Below are 22,682 nucleotides of genomic sequence, written 5' to 3' on the forward strand. Positions count from 1 at the left end.
TGGCACAAAATAAGGTACAGGTGGAGTTCTCTTTTTCTGTAAAAAGTGAAACTCTAGCCATCCAGTATCAATTGCCAAACTTGCAGGTTTGTCAGTACCTCCATTAAGACATTGATGTATCCAAGCTTTAGTCAATCAATGGATGAAACTGTTGGAAGGGATAAATATTCCACTCCTAGAAATGCAGATAACTGATCTATCACAGTGTGATATAGACCATATATGAAAAACAAAAAGAGGAATTTCACAACTTCTTGCCTAGTGGTTACTTATTTTGCACTGGCATTGATTCTCTTTAACGCTTAACACTTACAAATTGCAGGAATTTCTCTAAAGGTAGTCAAGTCTTAATTGTTCAATTAGTGCATGTGGTAGAAAATGTAAATTGAAATGTATGTACTTACCAGTGGGAGTGTTGGACAGTGGCTACAGAAATCATTGCTAGTACCAAGCGAATGAATATCCATACAGGAGCACCCTATCTGTATGAACTACACTAATGTGTATGTTCCTTGGTTGGAACTGGCCTAACCTTTATTCTACTTTAGAATTGATTGGACACAAAATTCGGGCTGACTATTTTGTAATATCTCACAATTATTGTTTGTGTCATTGATGGTCGACCTGTCTGAGGGAAACTTTACATTTATGGGAACTGCATAACACATAAACATTTTCAAATGTTCAAGCTATTTACAGTAGCACACTTAATGACTATGCAGGGGGTATAGGGTGGTGTCAGGTGCCACCCAAGAGCTTTCCACTGCATTCCTGAAACCAACAACAGCTTTCAGTCTATGCATGTAGAAAGTTTAAAAAAGGTAAATGCCTTGATTAGAGCACTCTGAGAGGATCTAGAGACACTAAGCAGGTCAACAAGACCGAGAATCCTTGTCACAAGGTTAATGGACACTTATATCAATGAATGTTTACTGCAGATCTAGCGCTTCATTTGAAATCAATAGGAACACTACTTCTGAAGTCTTTCAGGAGTTATGAGTTCTCCACAACATGTGAGCAGCATTTTACAAGATACCGGTAGTAAACAACTGTCAAAGCCTGAATGCTTGCTTTACAAAATCAGTTCCAGAGAGCCTATGAGATAGTCACTTATGTTGCAATGCTTCAGCATTCATGCTTTTATCCAGCAGCTCCAAACCAGTGACATTGAGCTCACTATCTCAACAATAGGAAGTCAAGACAAGGTTTCAGATTCACCAAATATAGACTGTGCATAATTAGTGTTGCTTGAATATTTATTTACCTTGAAACAACAAAGACATGAGGTGTTTAGCAAAACAGGAACAGTTGGTTTAATTAAGCACTAAGGCCGGGAGTACAGCATACAGAAACTGGTCTGAAGACTGACTCAAAGTTCAATCGTTTTGAGATTCATAAAACAATTCATAGATCCTGTTAGGGAGAGGAATGTGGGCCTAATGGGCATAGAGCCATCATTTACTCCCACCTGATGACAAATGCAGGTGGGTCTTGCCCTGGTGTGGACACAATGAGGGCCAGTGTGTGCTGTATCCTGATTGTCTGAGTATTCCTAACTTCATGTGGCATCTAACTGTATGATATTTGGGAACGTGCACTCCTCCGGCCATGTATGTTTTATTGGAGCCAATCTCCCCGGACCATTGTGGTGTCAATGCCTATCTGTGGGACTAATCTGGGTTTTTCCTGTACGTGCATTTGTTCTGCTTGTTACGTGCCACCCAACCTGTGTTCTGCCAATCAGTTGCCTCAGGCCTAAGTTGCAGTGCCTGCCTGACCACTTATTTCTTACTCTGGGTTGATAGAAAGGTCATCTCGGGTGATTTCAACAACAGTGATTCAATTTCATGTTTATGCACACATGTATCATTATGTACATCGACATCAATATTAACATTAGTGCTACTGCAGAAAGTAATCTGCCCTGCTGAAGTTAAGGCACTACAGAATCAAAAGAGAAGATTTAACATCGCATTTAGAGAAAGACAAGACACTGTGCAAGAAGGCAAGTTGGAGCTGCAAAATTACACAAAGTAACATTGAACAATGCCATGAACAATCACAACTGCAATGTCTAAAGAGTTGTTTACTGATAAATATCATTGCACAACCAGATAATTGTTCTAAAGAGTTGAATGAACTTTGTATTCCTTAATGCGTTGCGTGCGTGGGACGGCCCCTGGCCGTTCAAAGTCGCGGTGGGCGTGTGTGTAGGACGGCCGGGGGCTATCCGATCTGCGCACGCGTCAAATTTCCCCGCACAGAGGAGGGATTTACGCCGCAACCAAAGGGTTAAAGGCCCTTCATTGTGTTTTGATCCAGCTACTCAAGGCCACAGATAAACACTTGCCATAACACACAAGACTCACTCAGGTATAGAAATTACTAACACAGAGACTGGTGGGAGGTAGCAAGGAATGCTCAGTTAAAAGAGCTCCTATTTAACTTCCATTTGTTGTGAATTGAGACCAGTGGTGCAGACATGTCATATCCACTTCATAAGCCTTCTGACAACTTTTATTTGACAATTGCTGTTAAAGAATATTTTCAAGTGGCTTGGTTGCAGGGGAGAGATCCCAGTTAGTAAGGTTCATGGTTCAAGGAGAAGTGGTCCTCTGTTCCAAGGTTTTTCTTTACCAGGAATCTTACCATGGCAGTTTATGCTCCTTGCATAGTCATTTCTCAAACAAATTTTCATTTTTCTTCTCCCTTGCCTTCCATTTTTCTAGAGTTATTAGAAGAGATAATCCAAGATATAATATTGATGATGCTGGTTCCTATCCATTGGGGACATAGCCCAATAGTGCTCCATGTCTCCGGGGGGCTGTCGCCTTAATGCATGTTCTATTCTCTTGCATTTTTTGCACACACTGGGATATGCAGGGTGGCTAATTATTTTTTGTTGCAGCACTTTCTCTGCCTAGAAACTAACAATCAGCCACATGTGACTGGTAAAGGTGGCAGCCAGACAGTGATCACTGTTTGGTTCACCCTATTGAGTATGATCTCTGTAGTTGATTATAAATGTTGCTTTCTATTAGTCTTCATTATATATTTTGGACTTGGGATTCGGGAGGGGGATACAGTAGACTGGTATGTTCTAGATGAGTAGGAGTTAAATCAATGAACAATTATGCTTTTTGGTATTCTCCTAGTGCTTTGATAGCCTCTGTGATTCAGAGAGTGCCTGAGGTGGTCAGATCTAATCTTCATCTCACATCTTGAGGGACTGGCATAAAAGCATCCTAGTAGAAGTTCTTGAGGTCTCATATGCCTTTAGATTTTATTCCCTTTAACAACTCTCTTGATAAGACCTACAACTAATGTTGGTTCCATCATTTATTCAAGCATTAAATGATTTACTCAACAGATGACCGTTGTTGTGGAATATGTTGAGTAACATGGTATTATCCTTGTGAACTCATTATCATTCCTAATTTGAATACTGGAACATCCATAAATATTTATAGCTACTACACTATGCTGTTATGCAAAAACCAATTACAACTTAACTGTGATCTTCAGAAGTGGTCTTAATTGGTCTGACAACACTGAATGCACTCGCAACCTAACACACCATGCATACTACTAGAGGGGATTTTGTATTGGAAAAACAGCATAGGGATCCTGTTTGTCCTGACGAATGCCGGTTCTAGAATCGGAACCCAACAGAGAAATGTTGACCTCTATGCAGAACGGAGGGGTGGTGAGTTCTTAATTCACTCACACCACCACCATCCGAGGGTATTTCAATACCCTTTTTTTTACACCTGACTAGGGAATTGAGGAATACAATTATTATGATGATATCTCATAGTCAGTTTTAAATCACTGTCTGTCTGCACTTTTGTAGGATCCTTTTCTTTTCCTTCTTCTAATTGTATTGTCTACCCGTCCCTATTGCTCCGCCTCTAGCGCTGGGTGGCGCAGAGGCGTTCAGCAACGGCCCTATGATGAAGCATGCCACAACTTGTTGTGGGTGAGGGCAGTTTTAACAAAGTGTTTGTGCTCCCTTTGCAACAACATATCGTATACCTCCTTTTGTGTTTCCTATCGTGTTTGAGGAGAATGAGGTAGGGCTGAGTCCTTCTCCCCCTTTTTTCTGTGTGTACTGTACTCACAACCTAACACCCCATGCATAGGAAAAAGATTCCTAAACGACTTTGCTTTTGCTCCTTTGAGCAAATAGAATGGTGGTTACTCTAGGATTCATTTAAAGCATTTGCTTAAGGCCACACTTCTGTTTAAATGATTTAGGCCACATCCTGTCACCCATGAGACAGTTGTCTCGTTCAATAGAGTTCATGCTTCGTCGTCCCATTTGGAAGAGGCCCTAGGCATGGATGATCTTTATCGCAGTTTTGCTTTCCACTGTTCATGGAATTGGTCTCATCCAGAATGGGCTAGACAATGCATTTTATTTATCAGAAGTAACATATCTTTTGCAGATGGTATGCTTTTATATCTCATCCTTTCAAATGTTTCTTAACGTTGTGATGAAGGAAATTTTCAAATTGTGAGTTGCTCAATCCTTGCACCCCTCTTTGGCCTGATTATGCGAAGACCTATACATGGTAACCTTTTGAGGTACAGTTTCAGCACATAGATAATAGACAATTGTGTACCTCTTCTTTATCAGTATGGCTTCCTTCTTCCAAGATTCATGCCTTAGAGCTTTAGAATGGACATCCCTTTTTCTGTCTCCTGTTGTCTTTTGGTGTATGAGTGGTAGCTGGTAACTAGATTGACCCTTAATCACAGTTATCTTTTTTGTTCATAACGGGTAAGGAGAGCTCTCTTTGTACTGTATTCTAAAAGTGTTACAATATTTCTTTCTGTAAATAATGCTTACCACTGGTCTTTTGGAAAGTTCACATTTCCTGCAAAAAGGTCAGGCTTCCTTTAGGTAGTTTAGCATTTCTGCAGTATTCACATTGTCATAATAAGGAACACATTCCTATACCAAATTTCATTTTCGAAAGATTGTTTTGATCGCACAGTATAAAACTCACTGGTTTTGATGCATTACGTTTACCTGGGGATCATCATGTGGCAATCCTTTGCTCTGTATTGTCCAAAGCGCACTATGCGTTCTGCTGTTTGTACCTATACATATTCACAGGTGGAAAGAATCTAACATGTATGATTCTAATTGGTTTCTAAACCTTCCCATCCGATCTCTGCAGTATAGTTCATCCTTACCTTTTCTTTTTATTTCCAGCTATTCTAGAAATTTCTAGTATTCCAAAACCAGAGTTTGTTAGGCCTGCAGAAGTGCCTCATTGGCTCTTCTCATCTGCTGACATATCAGGAATTTGGATTGAGAGAAAGAAGGCAGATCTAAGGGTTGAGGAACTGGAGGTGGCTGGACCTGTTATAATTTGAGTCCATATAATTCCATTCATGTAGATAATGCAGCAATACTAGATCGAGGTTAGGCCACCTGTGTCTTCTCCTGTGTTGTTTGACATGACATGACCTGTTTTGTATGAGTAAAGTATTAAAATCAATTAAGTAATATGTACCAGGTAAATATCTTGTTTTTTCATGTTTATTTGGGTGTGGAGCATTAGACAACTAAGAAATGCTGCTTACAATGGGGGGGAGAACTTCAATGTGTGTCTCTTTAATAATGGATTGTCTAGATGTTTAATTGTAATCCGATATAAATATTTAATTGCTTAAAAATAATGAATATTTGAAAACGTAACTTTTTTGTCCACCTAAAAGTTTCAGGTTGTCCCTGCTGTGACCGATGGTGTATTTTTCCCAAAGAACCCTGAAGATATTTTGGCTGATCAGGAGTCCAACCCCGTTCCCTTTATAATTGGAGTCAACAACCATGAATTCGGATGGGTCCTACCCATTGTAAGGATACTTATTGATTTCCTGCATCACATGTTGTATAATAATGTGACATTTAGTTCCTTTTTTGTGTTCAAACCTACTGTTTTCTCTATAGAAAATGTGAAAGCAATTTTTGGTGGCCAATCAAAATACTGTCAGAGTTTGCCTAATCTTAGAACCATTTATACTACCTTTTGCCAAATGTAAACTTAATCTGGGTGCTGTAACACAGGGATGTTTTGCAGTTTTTTATGTGGATTGTTATTTCATGAAGCAATACAACATGTTCAAGAGGGAGAGAAGATGATCAGTGACAGAATTGGGGTAGAGGGTGTGATGTTATGGGCATAGCTGCTGATTTTGGAATTGGGGAGCCATGTTTGAGTCTCTGCTTTGGCTCAACATCCTGTGATTTTAGGCATTTTACTTAATCTCCACAAGGGTAGAAAAAAATTGATGTGTCTTTTGGAATGTAAATGGTGCTCATGTAAATTGCTCCAGTCCCTTCTGGTCGAGTTCACGCTATATAAAACTGTTACAATAACCACATAAAGAGCATCACAATTAATAATAATAATGAAAATGGGAAGAACATAGACAATAATTCAAGAAAGATTAATAACAAGGTTGAGAAAGTGCCCGTAGAATTGTCACGGCTGATAAGTATTATTAACCTAGTCTGTTTTAGCTGTACTTACCTAAATAATTCTGAATTATAGTAGCAGCTGGCATCTTTCATTAGTTTCTTAAAAAACACTTAGTAAAACTGGAGTCTATGTATTCGTTGTTGCTGCTGGGAGCGTCCCCATCATCAATAAACTACAATAGTTCAGTCGAAGGAAGATATAAGCCTATTCTTCATGCCACCATAAAACAATCTGCACATTTATATATAAAAATATGGATGTATATATTGTGCTGCACATTCATTTGTCATATGCAGATAAACTGGTCTGATTTAGATGCACCAAATAAAATGGCTCAAGGTACAATCTTTTACTGAATCAAAGGCCAATTTACTTCATTTATAAAAAGTGCTTTAACACTTTCCAGCCTACATGTCATTCTAAATTTGTAAAGGCAGGCTTAGAATAAGCAGGCTGTGGCCTCTGACTGATTAAATAGGCTACCTAACCCCATTGCAAACCATTAACTATCAACCCCATTAAGTGTAGCACGAAAATTGACCAGGCAAGGATATCAGTTTCAAAATCTTGTCAACCTCCATGTGGCACTTCTCAAAGTGCATATTTGGTGAGTGATAATAGGATCTGGTCTCCACCTGCCTGTTTAATCAGTATCAACTAGTGATCAGCAATCCACTCTTCTGTTCACTGCAGATTATGCCTGGCAAATGTTGTAGCTGCAGAATCAATGAGGTGATGAGTCTATAGATATTTGGCTTCCCATGCTCTTCCTTTTTATACACTGATACAATTTGCGACCCAAGTCAAGAAGTAGGAAGATGTCATGTCTGGTAGTAAACTTTAGTCCTGGAAGAAAAAATCCTGTCCAAAAGTAAGGGTTTTGTTTTAGAAGAGCATTCAGTATGCCATCAGGTCTCAAAGGCTGCCTTAATTTTACTAATTGAATTACACAAATCATATTTTCATATATAAGTTAATAATTGTTAATACGCCTCCAAATTATAGGCCTTTAGTTCCACTATCTCAGGACCCTCATAGAGGTCAGCCATAAACCGTACCCGGCTAGCCTCAGGATTATATACTGGCTTTTCCAAGAGATGTCTGAAATCGGCCAAACTCACTTCCAAACAGAACAAGAAGCATATTTAAAATCATTTGCGCTTCCTTTTTGCTCAACCATATTTTCTTGCCTGCCTCTTTTTAATTTCTTTTAATAATTCGCATATAACTATGCAAGTCTAATATATAATTCTCTAGAAATACATATTTGTTTATTCCTATATAAATAATCTAAATCCAAGCCACAATCTATGCCTTAGAATGGTATGTTACATTTACAGAATCTTTATCAAACCATAGACCAGACTGCTTATCCTTCTAAATTATTGTCATTACTGATAGTTAAAAAAAATAAAAACTCCAGCTGAGTAATACATACCGTAATAGAATTCTACCAGTAAACTAAATGGTTACCTCTTAACTTGGTTAATCGCTTTTTCCACACTAGTTACTCTCTTCTAAACTCCATTTGTTTCTTCCAAATTATCTTTCTCACGTCCAAGTTGAAAATGATCACTCCCCTCTAAATGAGAAACAAGGAGCATTAAGACCCCTCCTAAAATATATAGTCTTCGGGTATTTCAAACAAACGTCCTCAACATCCCCTGCCATCTAAGAAAGTTATATACCAAGACTCCAGAAAGATCGATGTGGATTTAAATATGTATGTATGACTTTCATCAACCATAGGGCCCTTTGTATTTATACAAACTAAAACAAAATGACAATTTGAGGGCCTTCACTCAATACACTACCTTTACTCTCATAACGTTTCATATGAGAATTGCACTGTGGTGAGGAAGTTCATGGAAGTGGTCTGGTGATTTACCCACTGGTTACCTCGTTGTTTGGAAAGGTGGGCATCTCATGTGGTGGGATGGCGTGATTTTGGCAGGTGACGACGCTGCAGACTCAGATTCACTGGATGCTGATGCTCAATGCACCTGATGTACCGCTCATCAAAGCATTGTCCTTGATTACTAGGTTGGGGAAGATGGACACCCTTAGCATTTTTGATAACCCTAGGAATTGGCACTGTTCATTAAAAGAAATATATATATTAAAATCATAGTGCAACAAATGTAACATAATGGACTATTTGTGAAGCAAATTATTAGGCTATGAATTGGAATGCTTTGGCAAATGCGCAGAGTACATGTATAATATTATCATTATTATTTTTATTTTTTATTGTTGTTATATTTCTCTCGTTGATTTCCACAGACAATGAATATATCTCAAACTACCTTGAAAGAAGGATTTAACAGAGAAACTGTCAATTCATTCCTCCAGATGTCTGCTCCACTACTGGTAAGACTTTTATTTAACAAATGTTGCTGTATTTTTACAATACACATGACTCAATCTAAGGTTTTCAAACCTGGCTGATCAGTTTGGTCCTCATTAAGTGTGGCCAGGTATAAAAGATGCAATATTTATCGCATATTCTGAGTTTTGGGAGAATAGCGTGCAGATTTTGGTGCTTACTGCAAGAAAAACCACATGTGATGAAGGTAAATTCGACATAACCGCTGGCAGGCAGTAACAGCAGATACCAGAACTTCTCGAGCGATCAGAGACGGAGACCACGCGATCTCAAGACCACGAGAAGTACTGAGGCGGCAGCTAGTTGGGCAGACAGATTGTACTGCCTACACTGTCACATTCTTAGGCTTTTACTGAAATTCCAATGAGGCACACAAGATAGGTTTAAAGTATTGAGAAGGCCTGTAAAATCGTAAACATGTTTGTCTTTGTGAATGTGCATTGCCATCCTAATGGCCACCCCGTTCAACTAAACTGGGAATGGTCATGCTTTCACAACAAACCTTAAACAACTGTCTAATGATACATCAGACATACTTGAATACTTTTCACAATGTCCATATGTGGGGTGCATGTGTGAGTGTTTTTATGAACAAGTTCTGCCATTGGCATCTGCAGGTTCCACTTTCTAAGCTCCCTATTTGATCTTTGTTGCACAACTTATTTTTGGAATTAAACTTGCAATATTGAAGGAGGTACTGTAAATTTGTGCCTGTGGTATATAGAACTAAGATAAATGATGGCAGCATATATTTCTCAAATCATTCATCTCAAAGACATACTGCAAGTTTAAGGCTGCTTTTTCTGGTTCAGAGCAGTGTAGTGAATATTTTAAGCTGTGGAATAAGATTAGTAAATCTGGTTCATGGTCACTGAATAGTCCCAATATATTTCAACAAATTCATAGCTTATTGATAAGAATGACTACATTAAACTCAATTTAAGTAATTGTAAAAATTGTTAATGTTCTATTTGCTGATATCCTTTTCTAAATTATTACATTACAATTTGCTTAAATATTAAATTAGTAGACATGTTGGTAACCTGTTTCAGCAGTGATTCAAATGGATGTTAAAGTGAAATTAAAGCTCACAAAACTACGTTATTCTGTGCTTATTATTACTGCGAAGAGAATTTCGTTTTCAGACCCGTCAACTGTCTTAACCATGAAGTGTCCATTTGTTCCTATCTTTGCAGGGCTCAATGTCAGAATTTATACATTTAGTAGTTGATGAATATCTGGGTGACACAGAAGAGCCTATCTTAATCAGAGATTCTTACTTAGAGATGTTCGCAGATATTATATTTGTTTTTCCATCTGTAAAAACAGCCAGGTATCACAGAGGTAAGTCTGCAGAAGTCACAAATTAAAAATCTAGAACTCACAAAACAATCTACACGATTGTTGCATCTTAATAAACAAACGTTCCTTTCTCTAGTGTGTGCCATCTCGTACGATTCTTTGCAAAACCTATGCCATACACTTCCTTTGATAATGTTAAGTTTGTCTAAAAGTATGCAAGCTGTGGTCACCACCTGCTCTCTCAGCCAGTTCAGAATAAAGTGATTATTTACAGTTTGGCAATCCAGCCACCATTCCATACACTGTTTGTGCTGCTTAGCAAGAAAACATTGCATACAAACCAAGTATCTAGTTGCATTAGTACACTGTAAAACTTTAGACACAAAACGAGCCGATGTCTCTAATACACAAGCCCTTGTGATTTATTTCAATTTTCTTTATCACATTTAGAAAAATGTTTGATGCACTGTAATCTTGTCATCATAAAGGACAACGCAAAAATATAACTACTTTTAAACATTCAACACAAATTACGCAAAAACAATAGATGTGTCACGAAAATTAGAAATACGCAGATAAACATGGAGTATATACATCTCTTAACAAATACGTTTAAAGACATGAGAATCCAGTCCTTAACTGGAACTGACAAACACACGTGGGAGGAGAAGGAAAAGGTTTTTGAAGAAACTAAGGGGCCCATTAGGATGACGGGCGGATTGCCCTCGCCAGGCTGGCGGTAGCCACCGCCGGCCTGGCCGGGGCAATCCGCCCGCCATCCTAACCAGAATGACCCCCCGCCATATTAGCATGGCTGGGGGGTCCGCGGCGGACGGAAAGACCGTCCGCCGCTTTTGGCAACCGGGGCGGAAAAGGTTTACTATGGTGGCTGTGTCTATCAGACACCGCCAGCCATATTAGTATGGGCTGCAACAGATGCCTTTCCGTGGCGGCATCGCACGCAGTCTTCACTTCGGGGGGTCCCCCAGAGTGAAGGCGAGGTGGGGGGTGCACATGGGGGGTACCTGTGGTACCCCCCAGCATTTGCATACACAAAGCGGCAGGCACCGCGCGGTGCCTGCCGCTTTGTGTATGCAAATGCATACATGCATTTTAGCATTAAAAATGCAGGATTCGCCCGCCACTGTGGTGGGTGCATCCTAATACCCCCCACGGGACCCCCACCCTTATGGTGGGCGGTCCCAAGTGCCGTGAGGATGGCGGGCAGGCAAAGTCCGCCCGCCATCCTAATGGCCCCCTAAATGTCTATTGACTCCTGCCAATGTGTGCAGCTCTGGGAACTGGCAGTATTTCATGTAGACCCTAAAATAGGGGTCCATTTTCAGGACTCGCATAATTAATCACCCAATACACTGTCAGAGGTCTCCCATCATGTAGAGGACTCCTATGTCTCCATCAGGGATCACCTTGTTTTTTTGCGGCAAACCAGGACAGGAAAACTGCCAATTGAAACCATAATGGGCAAACATCATGGAAGCAGACAGCAGTGATGTTAATGGGAATGAATTTGGATGTACCACCCTAAATTAGGTGACACCCCAGTAATCATTCCTTCTGCATCAAAACCAGTAAAAATATTTTCCTGCATACTAAATGAGGGTTTGGGAACACAACGCAGGACATTCACTACACAAGTGCCAGATCGGATGCCATATTTAGAGAAGCCCACCATTCTTTCAGATAAAAATTCCTCCTGCAACGTAGTGGGAGCCCTCTTGGTAGCTAAAAAGTTGGTGGCTGTTCTTCTATGGCACAGTAGCAATGTTGCAATGCTGTCACCAATGATAGTTCTGAATACAGCCTCGTGGTGGGGTTCTATCTCAAGTTCTCAAATAACAAATGTCCCCTCCTGCCAAATGAGATCTCTCCCAAACCTTGGGGACAGCCATACGTGTATCTGGCCAAGAGCACCATGAATCCACTATAAGAATGCTAGTCAGAGTTGCTGCCTTTAATTTGTCAGTTACACTGATGCCATTCCCATTATAATAAGGTTAATCAAAAGACTGTCCACTATGGCAGAGCTAGTGGTTGCTCTTCCATTAGAGACACAGCTTTTCTCATACTCTAAACAAGGTGAAGGAATTGCAGAGGTGGGCGGACCGCTGACATTTTTTGGCATATGTCCCATTTCTGCCTTAATCTAAATGTACCCATTTGTTTCTTACTGAAGCATGTGGTAGGTAATCTCTGGGTGAGATGTGGAAAACACAGGAAGTTATAGGCCTCCTTCCACTATGAAAATGATTATTCTATTGAGAATTGGTGCCTAGAGTGCAGCCTGGATGAAATGGTTCTGGTGTATTTGCCCGAAAGAGTGATTTCATTGAGTTCCCCAGAGACAAAGAAAAACACTGTCAGGAAGCTAAGCCGCAGTTTTAACCCCGTGTAGACATTCCATTCAAAGGTTCAGATTTACCAGAGCACAATCATGCAAAGTCTCTAAGGTATGCAGTCCCCCATAAAAACTAAAAATAGACTTCAATCTCATGAGGAAGCTGGGTTTTCCACTGAGAAGATTATTGCAGACATAAGGCTGGGGTAAGCATGAGAACAGATTTCAGGAAATCTGAAGGAAGACCACACTCTCCCATAGCAGGCTGAGTGAGAAGGTAAGTGGTTGCTACCTCCACTGCAGGCCATGGAGGTGCTCATCATGCATCCTTCTGTTCTGCTAGTTGGCTTGTGAGGCTGCAGAAGTGATCAACAGTAGCAGCCTCAACCACTAGAGTCCTCATAAATGGCATGTGACTATTTTATCAGCTTCGATCATGATAATAAATGTTGAGGCATAGCCAATAACTGCATAAGGAGGGCTGTGCGAAGCACAGGGAGCAACTGCCCCTTAGGTCATGTATCTATGTGATGGAAAGGATAAACCCAGTGAGGGGAACCCGTCAGGGACTAGGATCCTGCCACATTTCCCTTTCAACCATATTAAGCACAACCATATTTGGACATATTTCAGAACAGGGTACCCATAATTCGGGGCAACCAGCCCAGGAAGGCACAGGATCCAGTCCTTTAGGGAATGTTGATACCCGAACAAAATTGTAAGAATAATGTCTGACATAAATGTTGCTTCTTAAATATTGCCTATAGTGACATCGGCCAGTTGGAGCTAATGCAAAATTTCCAACTAGTGTGGTAATAGTTTTATAATCTTATTTAGAAAATGAATCTAACCCAGAAAATATTTCTGTATTCAATATTCTGACATTCAACCTTGAGGAATGCTTGAACAGAGTTGCACCATAGGTTTCTTGCACTCTCCAACATGTCTTGGGCTGAACTGTGGCATATTGTTAGGTTGCTTGACCCCTGGTATTCGCTTCTTCTGCCCAATCAGTGGCAGCAGAAACAAACTTCTTGTCCATGACCAATTTTTTACCATAGAATGCAAGGTTCTGGCTCACTGCTGTGACTATTGGCTGAGAAAAACATGGCACAAGGGCTGAGCTGCCCTCCCTACTGTCTCTGGAAGCACACTTGGACCTGGAAAGATAGGGTTTGCAGCCGGACCATCATATAGGCATCTCAGGAGACCCTTGTCATATGCTGATCTCTAAACACCCATGCTCCGCCCCCAACTCACCTCACCCCTCCCCGACTTCCAAGTCTTGCCAGGTAGTACTTGAGAAGCACTTTATGAGCAGGTTAACTGAGCTGGCATTCAAACCGTGCTACTGCTTTACAAACAGTTTATGCAGCCAACAGGTGCACATGGGGTTGTGAGAGGAAAGGGACACCTATATTTTGAATGTTTCCATTGACAAAGCATATTAACTTTGCTTGGGTTTTAAAAGTGTATTGGTTTGGAAAGAACAGGAGCACCCTTCAGCTCTAAAGAGTATGTGAGCTCTATAATAAATCGAGATAGGAACAAGAAAGGGTTTCAGTTGGGAGAAGATCAAACTTGAGGTTTTCTAAATAAGCCTCAATTGATTTAAAATTCCAACAATCACTTAGTTCATATATAGACAAAGGGTCATATCCTAGTCTAACCAAGACCCTAAACTTTACACCTGGTTTGGATGTGGTCCCAGCAACAACGGCCTCCAAGGGGAAAGGAGGTGGCCTAACGGCTAGGGCTGGCTACCTTAAATATGGGGAACCGGGTTTGAGCAACAACGCTAAACATCCTGTGATTCTGGGCAAATCACGTAATCTCCCTGTGCCTAACAAAAATGAATTGGTCCTTGTGTAATGCAATTGGTGCTCATGTAGAGTGCTCTGATACCTGATCCCTTCTGGTCAAGTTTGCGCTATATAAAACTCCAGAAAAAAAAAGTGGATGTAAAATATTCTGACTCATTGAGAGCAGGACAGTAGAGAGACTGCTGTTGACTGTTTCTTGGATCTCTGAGGAGGGTTTGTCAAGCTCAGTATAAGTAGGGTATCATAAGGATAAGTTACTATTAAAATTTTGAAACATTTTATAAGGTGCACAGGAAGCCCGGTGCACATATTAAATAGTACGGATGAAAGTGAGGAAACCTGAGGAATCTCACAGTGAACTAGAAATAAATTGGAGCGATAAGGAGAAAGACAAATGAACTGCTTTCTATGAGAGAGAAAAGAAGCGAGCCTGGCTCTGGCAGTTCCTTTTATGGCCAGCTCATTGATTCCCTTGAATAAGATAGACTCATCGACTGTATTCATTTCTGCCAACAGTTCAAGCAAAATGAGGCAGGTGGGAGTATCTGCATCAAAGTCTAATCTGAAATTGGAAAACGAAAATGGGGATCATGGTATGACTGTAAATGTGCCTCATAAAGCCCCTGCTAAGTAGTGCCAGAAGCTCTAAATCCTCTGGACCTACCATAGCCATGCCCAAGGATGAGGAAACTCTGCTTGGAGGCTCATATGTGGATGTTGAATTGCTTGCTCTCCTAGAATGTAGTGAGCAGGTCTGGGCTGAAACAAGGCTCATCGTCCTGCTATTTGCCTTTCTTGGCATGAAAAGTACCTGCAACAGGAATCATGTCTGGCACTATTTAGAGCTGCAAAACACACGATGGAAGATGCTTCTTGAAGCTGCAGAAGCTAGTGGAACAGGCAGAGGGATTTTGGCCACACTTTAATATCTACCTACGTAGTTTTCTTTTATGGAGAATCATCCACACCATAAAGCCCTACCATAAAGTGCATAGATTCCTTTGTGATGCCTATGGCTGACCTATTTCCAGAGACAGTGGTCCCTTGACTTTGTCTACGGCATTTCAATCCTTAACATAGATATCTATATTAAGGATCGAAACGCCGTCGACAAAGTTGTCAACTTTATACACTGTGATTTATGTACTACATTAGGTGTAAAGTTGACCTTCCACCATTGTTGTTTGTTCCACTGTAATGATTCTATACAGACAACCACATGCTGCCTGAGCCTTCTCTTTTTCTCTCTTGTTATGTGAGTTTATGGATAAAGGCTTGTGCCCCACTGTTATTAATTCACATGTTTTGTATATTCTATATAATTGCATATTAAGCTGCCTTTTTTCCGGCTGGGTCAAATGCTCAAATATGGTACCGATTGGGGCTATATCTATTTGATTTCTAATCATTGTTTACTCAGGGACCACTGTCTCTCGAAATAAGTTAGCTCACAAGGTCCCTGACCGATCTAATTTGGGTACCCTTGTACTTTATATATATATATAGCTTATGGCAGACCAGCACAGTAAAGCAGATGCACTACTTATCGAAATGCATCATAATTTTAAAAGGGCACATTGAAAACAGATCACAGAAGTTTAAATTGCAGGTTTGTTTGGGTCTGTGTTTCTTTCGTATTAATCTGTATTTCGGAAATGTATTTGCAAAATCATATCTCTCAGCTATTCTCCTTGGCACATTTTAGCAAAAGATGCTATTTAATTATGGCAACATTTCACCTTCTGCCTGAGAAGTAATCAACTGTTGGTAGGATCAGGGAAAGCTACAGCCATGGTAAACTGGATACTCCGTGCAAATATTTTACATTTGATCTTTGCTATAACATAGAAAAAGTATATCGGCTTGCCTCATTAACCAGAAACAGAATGGTGTGCAGGAATGTCAGGACCATAACAGTAGTCTAGTTACCTGCTGATTTTTCATAGTCAACCATTTGTTTGAAAATCTCCCAGTTTACCTTTATCTCAAATCTCATTTTCTATTTAATAAAAATGTTACTTCTCTTAAGATGCATTCCAGTCATACTTTGACAAATTATATTAAATTCTTGCAAAAATATATATTTTTTATGGATTTCTTTTTCTGTTTACTAGATAGCGGCCATCCGGTCTACTTCTACGAGTTCCAGCATCGACCCAGCCAGTATGGTGACTCAAGACCAGATTTTGTCAAATCTGATCACGGAGATGAAATTGGTTTTGTTTTTGGGGGACCCTTCTTGGATCATGGCATATTGTTTTTGGGTAAAACACAATTTAATTTCCTACCCTAACTCTTATCTGATTGGAATATTTACATGTATGGTACGTTTCCCTATATGAATATGGGTATTTCCGTTTTCAACTGTATTATTGTGTGATGATAAACCACATTTATTTCACTGTTCCTTAGGAATTTCCCTATTTTTAACACAAGGTAACTTTTATTAGAGTACCAGGCTGCACCTACAGGATTTTAAAAAAAGAAGCAAATCTATGCTTAAAGTAAAATACGGTAAAGTGACATAAAATATCGGCACTCTTAAGAGAGTGTGTGCGGTCATATTATGCAGATGTTCAGGGATGCTAATTCCTTTGCACAGAGCATCAGAGAAAATACCATTTTTAAAGAGCGGCCAGTGAAGGAGACCCATCATAAGACTATCGTTCATAAATTGTAAAGTTGTCTATAACAAGCAACTGGAGAGAGTATATCATTTTAATTGGGAGCAAATAGGTCTGGTACGTCTAAGTTGAGGAGCTGGATCCTTAATAACATCATCCTTGAAGGGCGTCCAAAGAAATACATATCTAGGATAAGCAAGACAAACTACAGGGTGATGTTGTCCATGGATAAGATGTCCTGCATCTTAGTCCACTACTTATCTAGGGAGGCCTGATTGAGGGACAATCAGCTGGTAAGCACTGAATAATCAAGTAATCCCACTTAAAGATGATATTAGATCTGGGGTTGATACTTCTTCAGAAGAGAACAAGGTACTATTGTAGTCTGTGAACATAGACTAGTCTCAGGGTACTAAACCTTTATTGTGTGATAGATTCCATCTAACTGAGCTTGGACACTATCAGTCTGCTGACCTTGTCATACGTATTACAGTACCTCTGTTAATTGTCCAAAAAGATATATTTTTCTAGGTCACGTCTTGTATTTGGTCCTTAATGTGTCTCAGCTGTCTAATATCACGAGTCGAATGGGACTGTTTGTGATCACGTCCAGTAACTACTCTCAGTCCGATGACTTTCTTATATTTGCTGCTTTCTTAAGACCCGATGAGAGGATCATTCATTCACCCCTGACTTCAACCACAGACATATTCTCTGATCATTTCAGTCAAGAGTTTAGCATTGATTGATCACTGTCTAACAGCATGGGTGTGCTTTGGGGTGAAATGCAACCCTACCATAACTGGGACATGGTTCAATAGTGTTTTGCAGCCGGCCTAAACAAAGATAATGTTGCCAGATACTCCTTCATTAGCAAGGAATAGATCTATCCAAGAATAGCTCTGGTGTACAGTAATATATGTAATTCCCGTCATGGCCAGGTTCATGCTCTTGCCTCTACACAACTGCCAAAATTATATTGGTTATTTCCTCATAGAGTGCCTTTGTGGATTTGCATGGTGTATCAGTGTGAGCAGCTGAGCAATTCAATAGGAGCTCTAAGACCTCATTAAAAACCTCTCTGAGCTAAGTTTGTCCTTTATGTAAGTAGTCAATTTAGCGAAAATCTCTTTAAAATACCGATCTTGATTTTTGCTTGGGTCACATTGCACAGCATTTTAATCTCCCGCAGAATTTCACAATGACCTGACACCAGAATAGTGAGACATCTCCTTTCAATATCCTTATAATTTTTGTTTAATATAAAATCTAAAAGTCTTTCACCCTGTATAGACACACCACTCTTCTTTGCTGAGGAGAAACTGTGGAATTAGTGGAGAAAGTCCCTTCACTTCAATATATTTTTGTTCTGTAAATGAGGACAAATACCAGAATTTCCAGGTCCTTTTCTGTTTGTTTTCCTTCATTCCAGGAACAAACTTACTGACATTGATCACTTGCTGTAAGTAGGTCTTGAATATTAGCAGGAGGCAGGTGTGTGTTGGGTGGTGAGTAGCAGGAGGCAGAGTGCGTGTCCAGGCCGAGAGAAAGCGGAGGCCTGTATGTGGGGAGCATCGTTTGATGCCTCCCTGGAGCTGATGGGGACAGGTGAGGGCAAAGCGGGGTTTTGCTTCTGTCCTTAGACCCTGTCCCTCTTCAGTTACTTATTTATTGGGTCTGTAACTGTGGCCAGTACAATTGGATTTGAGATGTCATTAGTGATGTCATCAGTGATGTCACTGACCATGCCATGAATTATGTAATATGTGACATCATCAGCAGTGGATTGCGGGTGCGCAAGTTATAGTTAGTACAACTAACTATAACGGAGAAATTTCAATGGTTTTGTACGAGTGAAATGTCCAGCTAACTATAACACCCCTGAAACCTATGGTTTTCTCAGTGAATTTCTAAGGTTTTTTAAATGCTAATTCTTAACGATAACATGCCTGAAAACCTATAGTTTTTTCGATGAATTTCAAAGGTTTTTTCAATGCTAATTTCTAACTATAACATGTCAGAAACCTATGGTTTTTTCAGTGAAATTTCATAGGTTTTTTAAATGACAATTTTAAAATATATTAATTGTTATATTTAGTTTTTTGATACTGATTTTCTACATTTTTTAAACTATTTATTTTTACATATTTAATTTTCTTAATTACGACATATTTTTTATTTAAATTAAATTGAAAACATTTCTTTTAAAAAAATACTGAAACTCTAATATTGTTTTCTTTTCTTTTATATTTTTTAAAATATATTTATAATATTTTCTTTATTGTTTTTTTTTTTTCAATTTGTTTTTGGGAGTCATGCATCCAAAGGGTACTTTCTCAATGGGTGCGTATTTTCGTGCGGGATCGCTATGCGACCGGTACGCGGCTCCAAGCTAAGATATTTTCGAATGTTTTTTTAATGCTAATTTGTGACTATAACGTGCATGAAACCTATGTTTTTTTCAGTGAATTTCTAAGGTTTTTTAAATGTTAGTTTCTACTAATGCCTACAGAGGTACGACATGTGAAGAAAGAAGAAAAAACGCACAGAAAGAAGCAAAAGAAATGCAGACAGAAGCAACAGAAGCCCTCACTTAGAAACTTTTTCAATTGGAATTACCAATGTTATCCTATGGAAGGAAATTCAATTTGCAGGTTCACGTTACTTTTGTAATCCAGTGCTGGACTCCTAGGTTCAGCACTGGGACCTCTATCTAAAACACGTAAGTAATTACGTTTTTATCGTTGGCACGATTTTTAGAGAATATTTGTAAGTTTCAAAAATCGACACTTGGAAACTTTTTCAGCAAAAAGCAGGCAATGATATCCTGTGAAAGGAAATTCAAGTTACTGGTAAGTAGAAATTACTTTTCAGGATCAGTACTGGGTTCAAAGATGCAGCACTGAGGTATCTCCTGATAACAGGTGAGTACATCGGAATTTGTAGTTCGGCTGATTTTAGAGGAATATTTGTAAGTTCCAAAACTCCACACTTCAAAGAATTTCCAAGTGAAACTAGTCAATGTTAGCCTATGGAAGGAAATTCAAGTTACTGGTAAGTACGGTTGGAACGACTTTTCAGGATCAACACTGGGCTCAAAGATGCAGCACTGAGGCCACTCCTGATAACAGATGAGTAAATCAGAATTCGTAGTTCGGCTTATTTTATGGTTTAAATCTTTTATTGATTTTCAAACAGATATGAAAGACAAGACCCTCAACTCCTTGGAAACAGTGCGAATGAGACAGTGAGGTTGCAATACATATCATTACCAAAGGCAATAGACGTTCGAGCAGGCCCACAAAATTTAACAAGGAAGGGAAACAAATAACTAAGACCCAAACCTACCCCTTCTCCCTGTCCCCCCTTCACCCTCCCCTTGTCCACCTTTTACTAAAAAATAAAGAGGAAGCTGCCTAATGTTCAGCTTCATGGTTTATGACATTTCGTGGATTCGCTTCTCTGAATCTGTGTGTCCGGGAGGCGGAGTAGTCGGAGGTACTGAGGGCATGTCAAATCTCGGAACTCGGACACTAGTAAAGTTAGGAAAGGTCGCCATAAATCTGGGAATTCAGACCCTCCGCCGGCCAACGTGAGAGTGAGCTTCTCCATGCCTTAACACCAGCCAGAGTCTCTGGAGCCAGCCAGAGTGTGTTGGGTGGAGCGCCAGTGTATTAGAATGTTTTGTGTCGCTGCTCCCAAGGCAATAGCTATCAATCGACCCCTCCGGGATTTAAGTGGGGTAACTAGACATAATATCGAATACAAAATATAGAATGGACATAATATCAAGTAAAAATATAGAATGGACAAAATATCGAATGGACACAATATAGTGGTTAAAAATATCGAATTGAAGGTAAGTAATATAATATCGATTGTCAAAATATAGAAGTTTAAAATATCGAAATATATAATATAGGCATTAAAATATATAGAATTTTTAATAATATTGAAAAGTGTTTTGTATGTTAGTATAAGTGTGAAATGTGTATGTTATTTTTATAATGTATGTTTAATTTATTTTAAGTAATTAATTTTATGTTATTTAATTTTTGCGTAATTTAATTTTGTAGCGGGTTGTGGGTTTATAGGGGAATAGGGTGGAAAGAAATTTAATTATATTAAATTAAATATTATTTTTAAGCAATTATTAATTATTTTGAATTTAATTTTGCTTTTTAGTTCTGTAGCGGGTTGTGCGGTTTTTGGGGAATAGTGTGGGAAGTAATTTAATTGTAACTAATTAAATATTTTTATTTATTTATTGGTATTCATTTTGAATTTATTGTTAATTAATTTTTAAATGGTCATTAATTTTTATTAATTGGTAATTAATGTTTATTCATTGATTAATTGATAATTATGTTAATTTCATTAATTTATTTTCTGTAGCGGGTTGTGGGTTTATAGGGGAATAGGGTTGGAAATAATGTAATTGTAATTAATTACATATTAAAAATACTTTTTGTGTATTGATAATTAATTTACTGTTAATTATTAATTGGTATTAATTTTTATTAATTTTTTGTTGTTATTGAAAATTAATTCGTGTTTAATTAATTATGAATATGCAATTACTTTTTAATAACTAATATGTATTTGTATTTCTAATTGATTTATTGTTATATAATTTTAAATTGGTAATTAATTTTAATTATTTTTTTATTGGTATTTTTAATCATATATTAAATCATTACTTTCCCTACTGTTAAACTTACTGGAGTGGGAATAGTAATTTTTACCCTTACGCTATCCTACGCTTTCCCTACTGTTTCACTCTCTGGAGTCGGAATAGTAATTTTTACCCCTACGCTATCCAACGCTTTCCCTACTGTTGCACTCTCTGGAGTGGGAATAGTATTTTTTACCCTACCACTATCCAACGCTTTCCCTACTGTTGCACTCTCTGGAGTGGGAATAGTAATTTTTACCCTCCCGCTATCCAACGCTTGCCCTACTGTTGCACTCGCTGGAGTGGGAATAGTAATTTTTACCCTCCCGCTATCCAACGCTTTCCCTACTGTTGCACTCACTGGAGTGGGAATAGTAATTTTTACCCTCCCACTATCCAACGCTTTCCCTACTGTTGCACTCTCTGAAGTGGGAATAGTATTTTTTACCCCTTTGCTATCCAACGCTTTCTCTACTGTTGCACTCTCTGGAGTGGGAATAGTAATTTTTACCCCTACGCTATCCAACGCCTTCCCTATTGCTGCACTCTCTGGAGTGGGAATAGTAATTTTTACCCCTACGCTATCCAACACTTTCCCTACTGTAGCACTCTCTGGAGTGGGAATAGTAATTTTCACCCTCCCGCTATCCAATGCTTTCCCTACTGTTGCACTCTCTGGAGTGTGAATAGTATTTTTTACCCCTACCCTATCCAATGCTTTCCCTACTGTTGCACTCTCTGGAGTGGGAATAGTAATATTTACCCCTACGCTATCCAACGCTTTCCCTACTGTTGCACTCACTGGAGTGGTAATAGTAAATTTTACCCTCCCGCTATCTTACAGGAAAAATATTGTATATTTTTTATTAATATTTTGTTAATATATATATATATATATATATATATATATATATGTATTAAAAAATAAAATTTTATTTTTTTTAACTTAAATTAATTTTTTATTAATTTTAAAGTTATTTAAGTATTTTTAAGTAGGATTCAGTTAATTATATTTATTATTT

General features: G+C 38.8%; 1 protein-coding gene across 4 annotated transcripts in view; it reads left to right on the forward strand.

Annotated features, from left to right (window-relative positions):
- LOC144799496 (fatty acyl-CoA hydrolase precursor, medium chain-like) overlaps positions 1-22,682 on the forward strand; it is a 282,807-nt gene that overhangs the window by 155,850 nt on the left and 104,275 nt on the right. For all 4 annotated transcript variants that reach the window (XM_078670844.1, XM_078670847.1, XM_078670845.1 and 1 more), the window contains 4 exons: positions 5,731-5,868; positions 8,778-8,864; positions 10,077-10,224; positions 16,476-16,625. In XM_078670844.1, the coding sequence (XP_078526970.1) occupies positions 5,731-5,868; positions 8,778-8,864; positions 10,077-10,224; positions 16,476-16,625 (523 nt within the window). The remainder of the gene's footprint in view (positions 1-5,730; positions 5,869-8,777; positions 8,865-10,076; positions 10,225-16,475; positions 16,626-22,682) is intronic.

This window comes from Lissotriton helveticus, chromosome 12, assembly GCF_964261635.1.
Source record: "Lissotriton helveticus chromosome 12, aLisHel1.1, whole genome shotgun sequence".
Taxonomy (NCBI): Eukaryota; Metazoa; Chordata; class Amphibia; order Caudata; family Salamandridae; genus Lissotriton; species Lissotriton helveticus.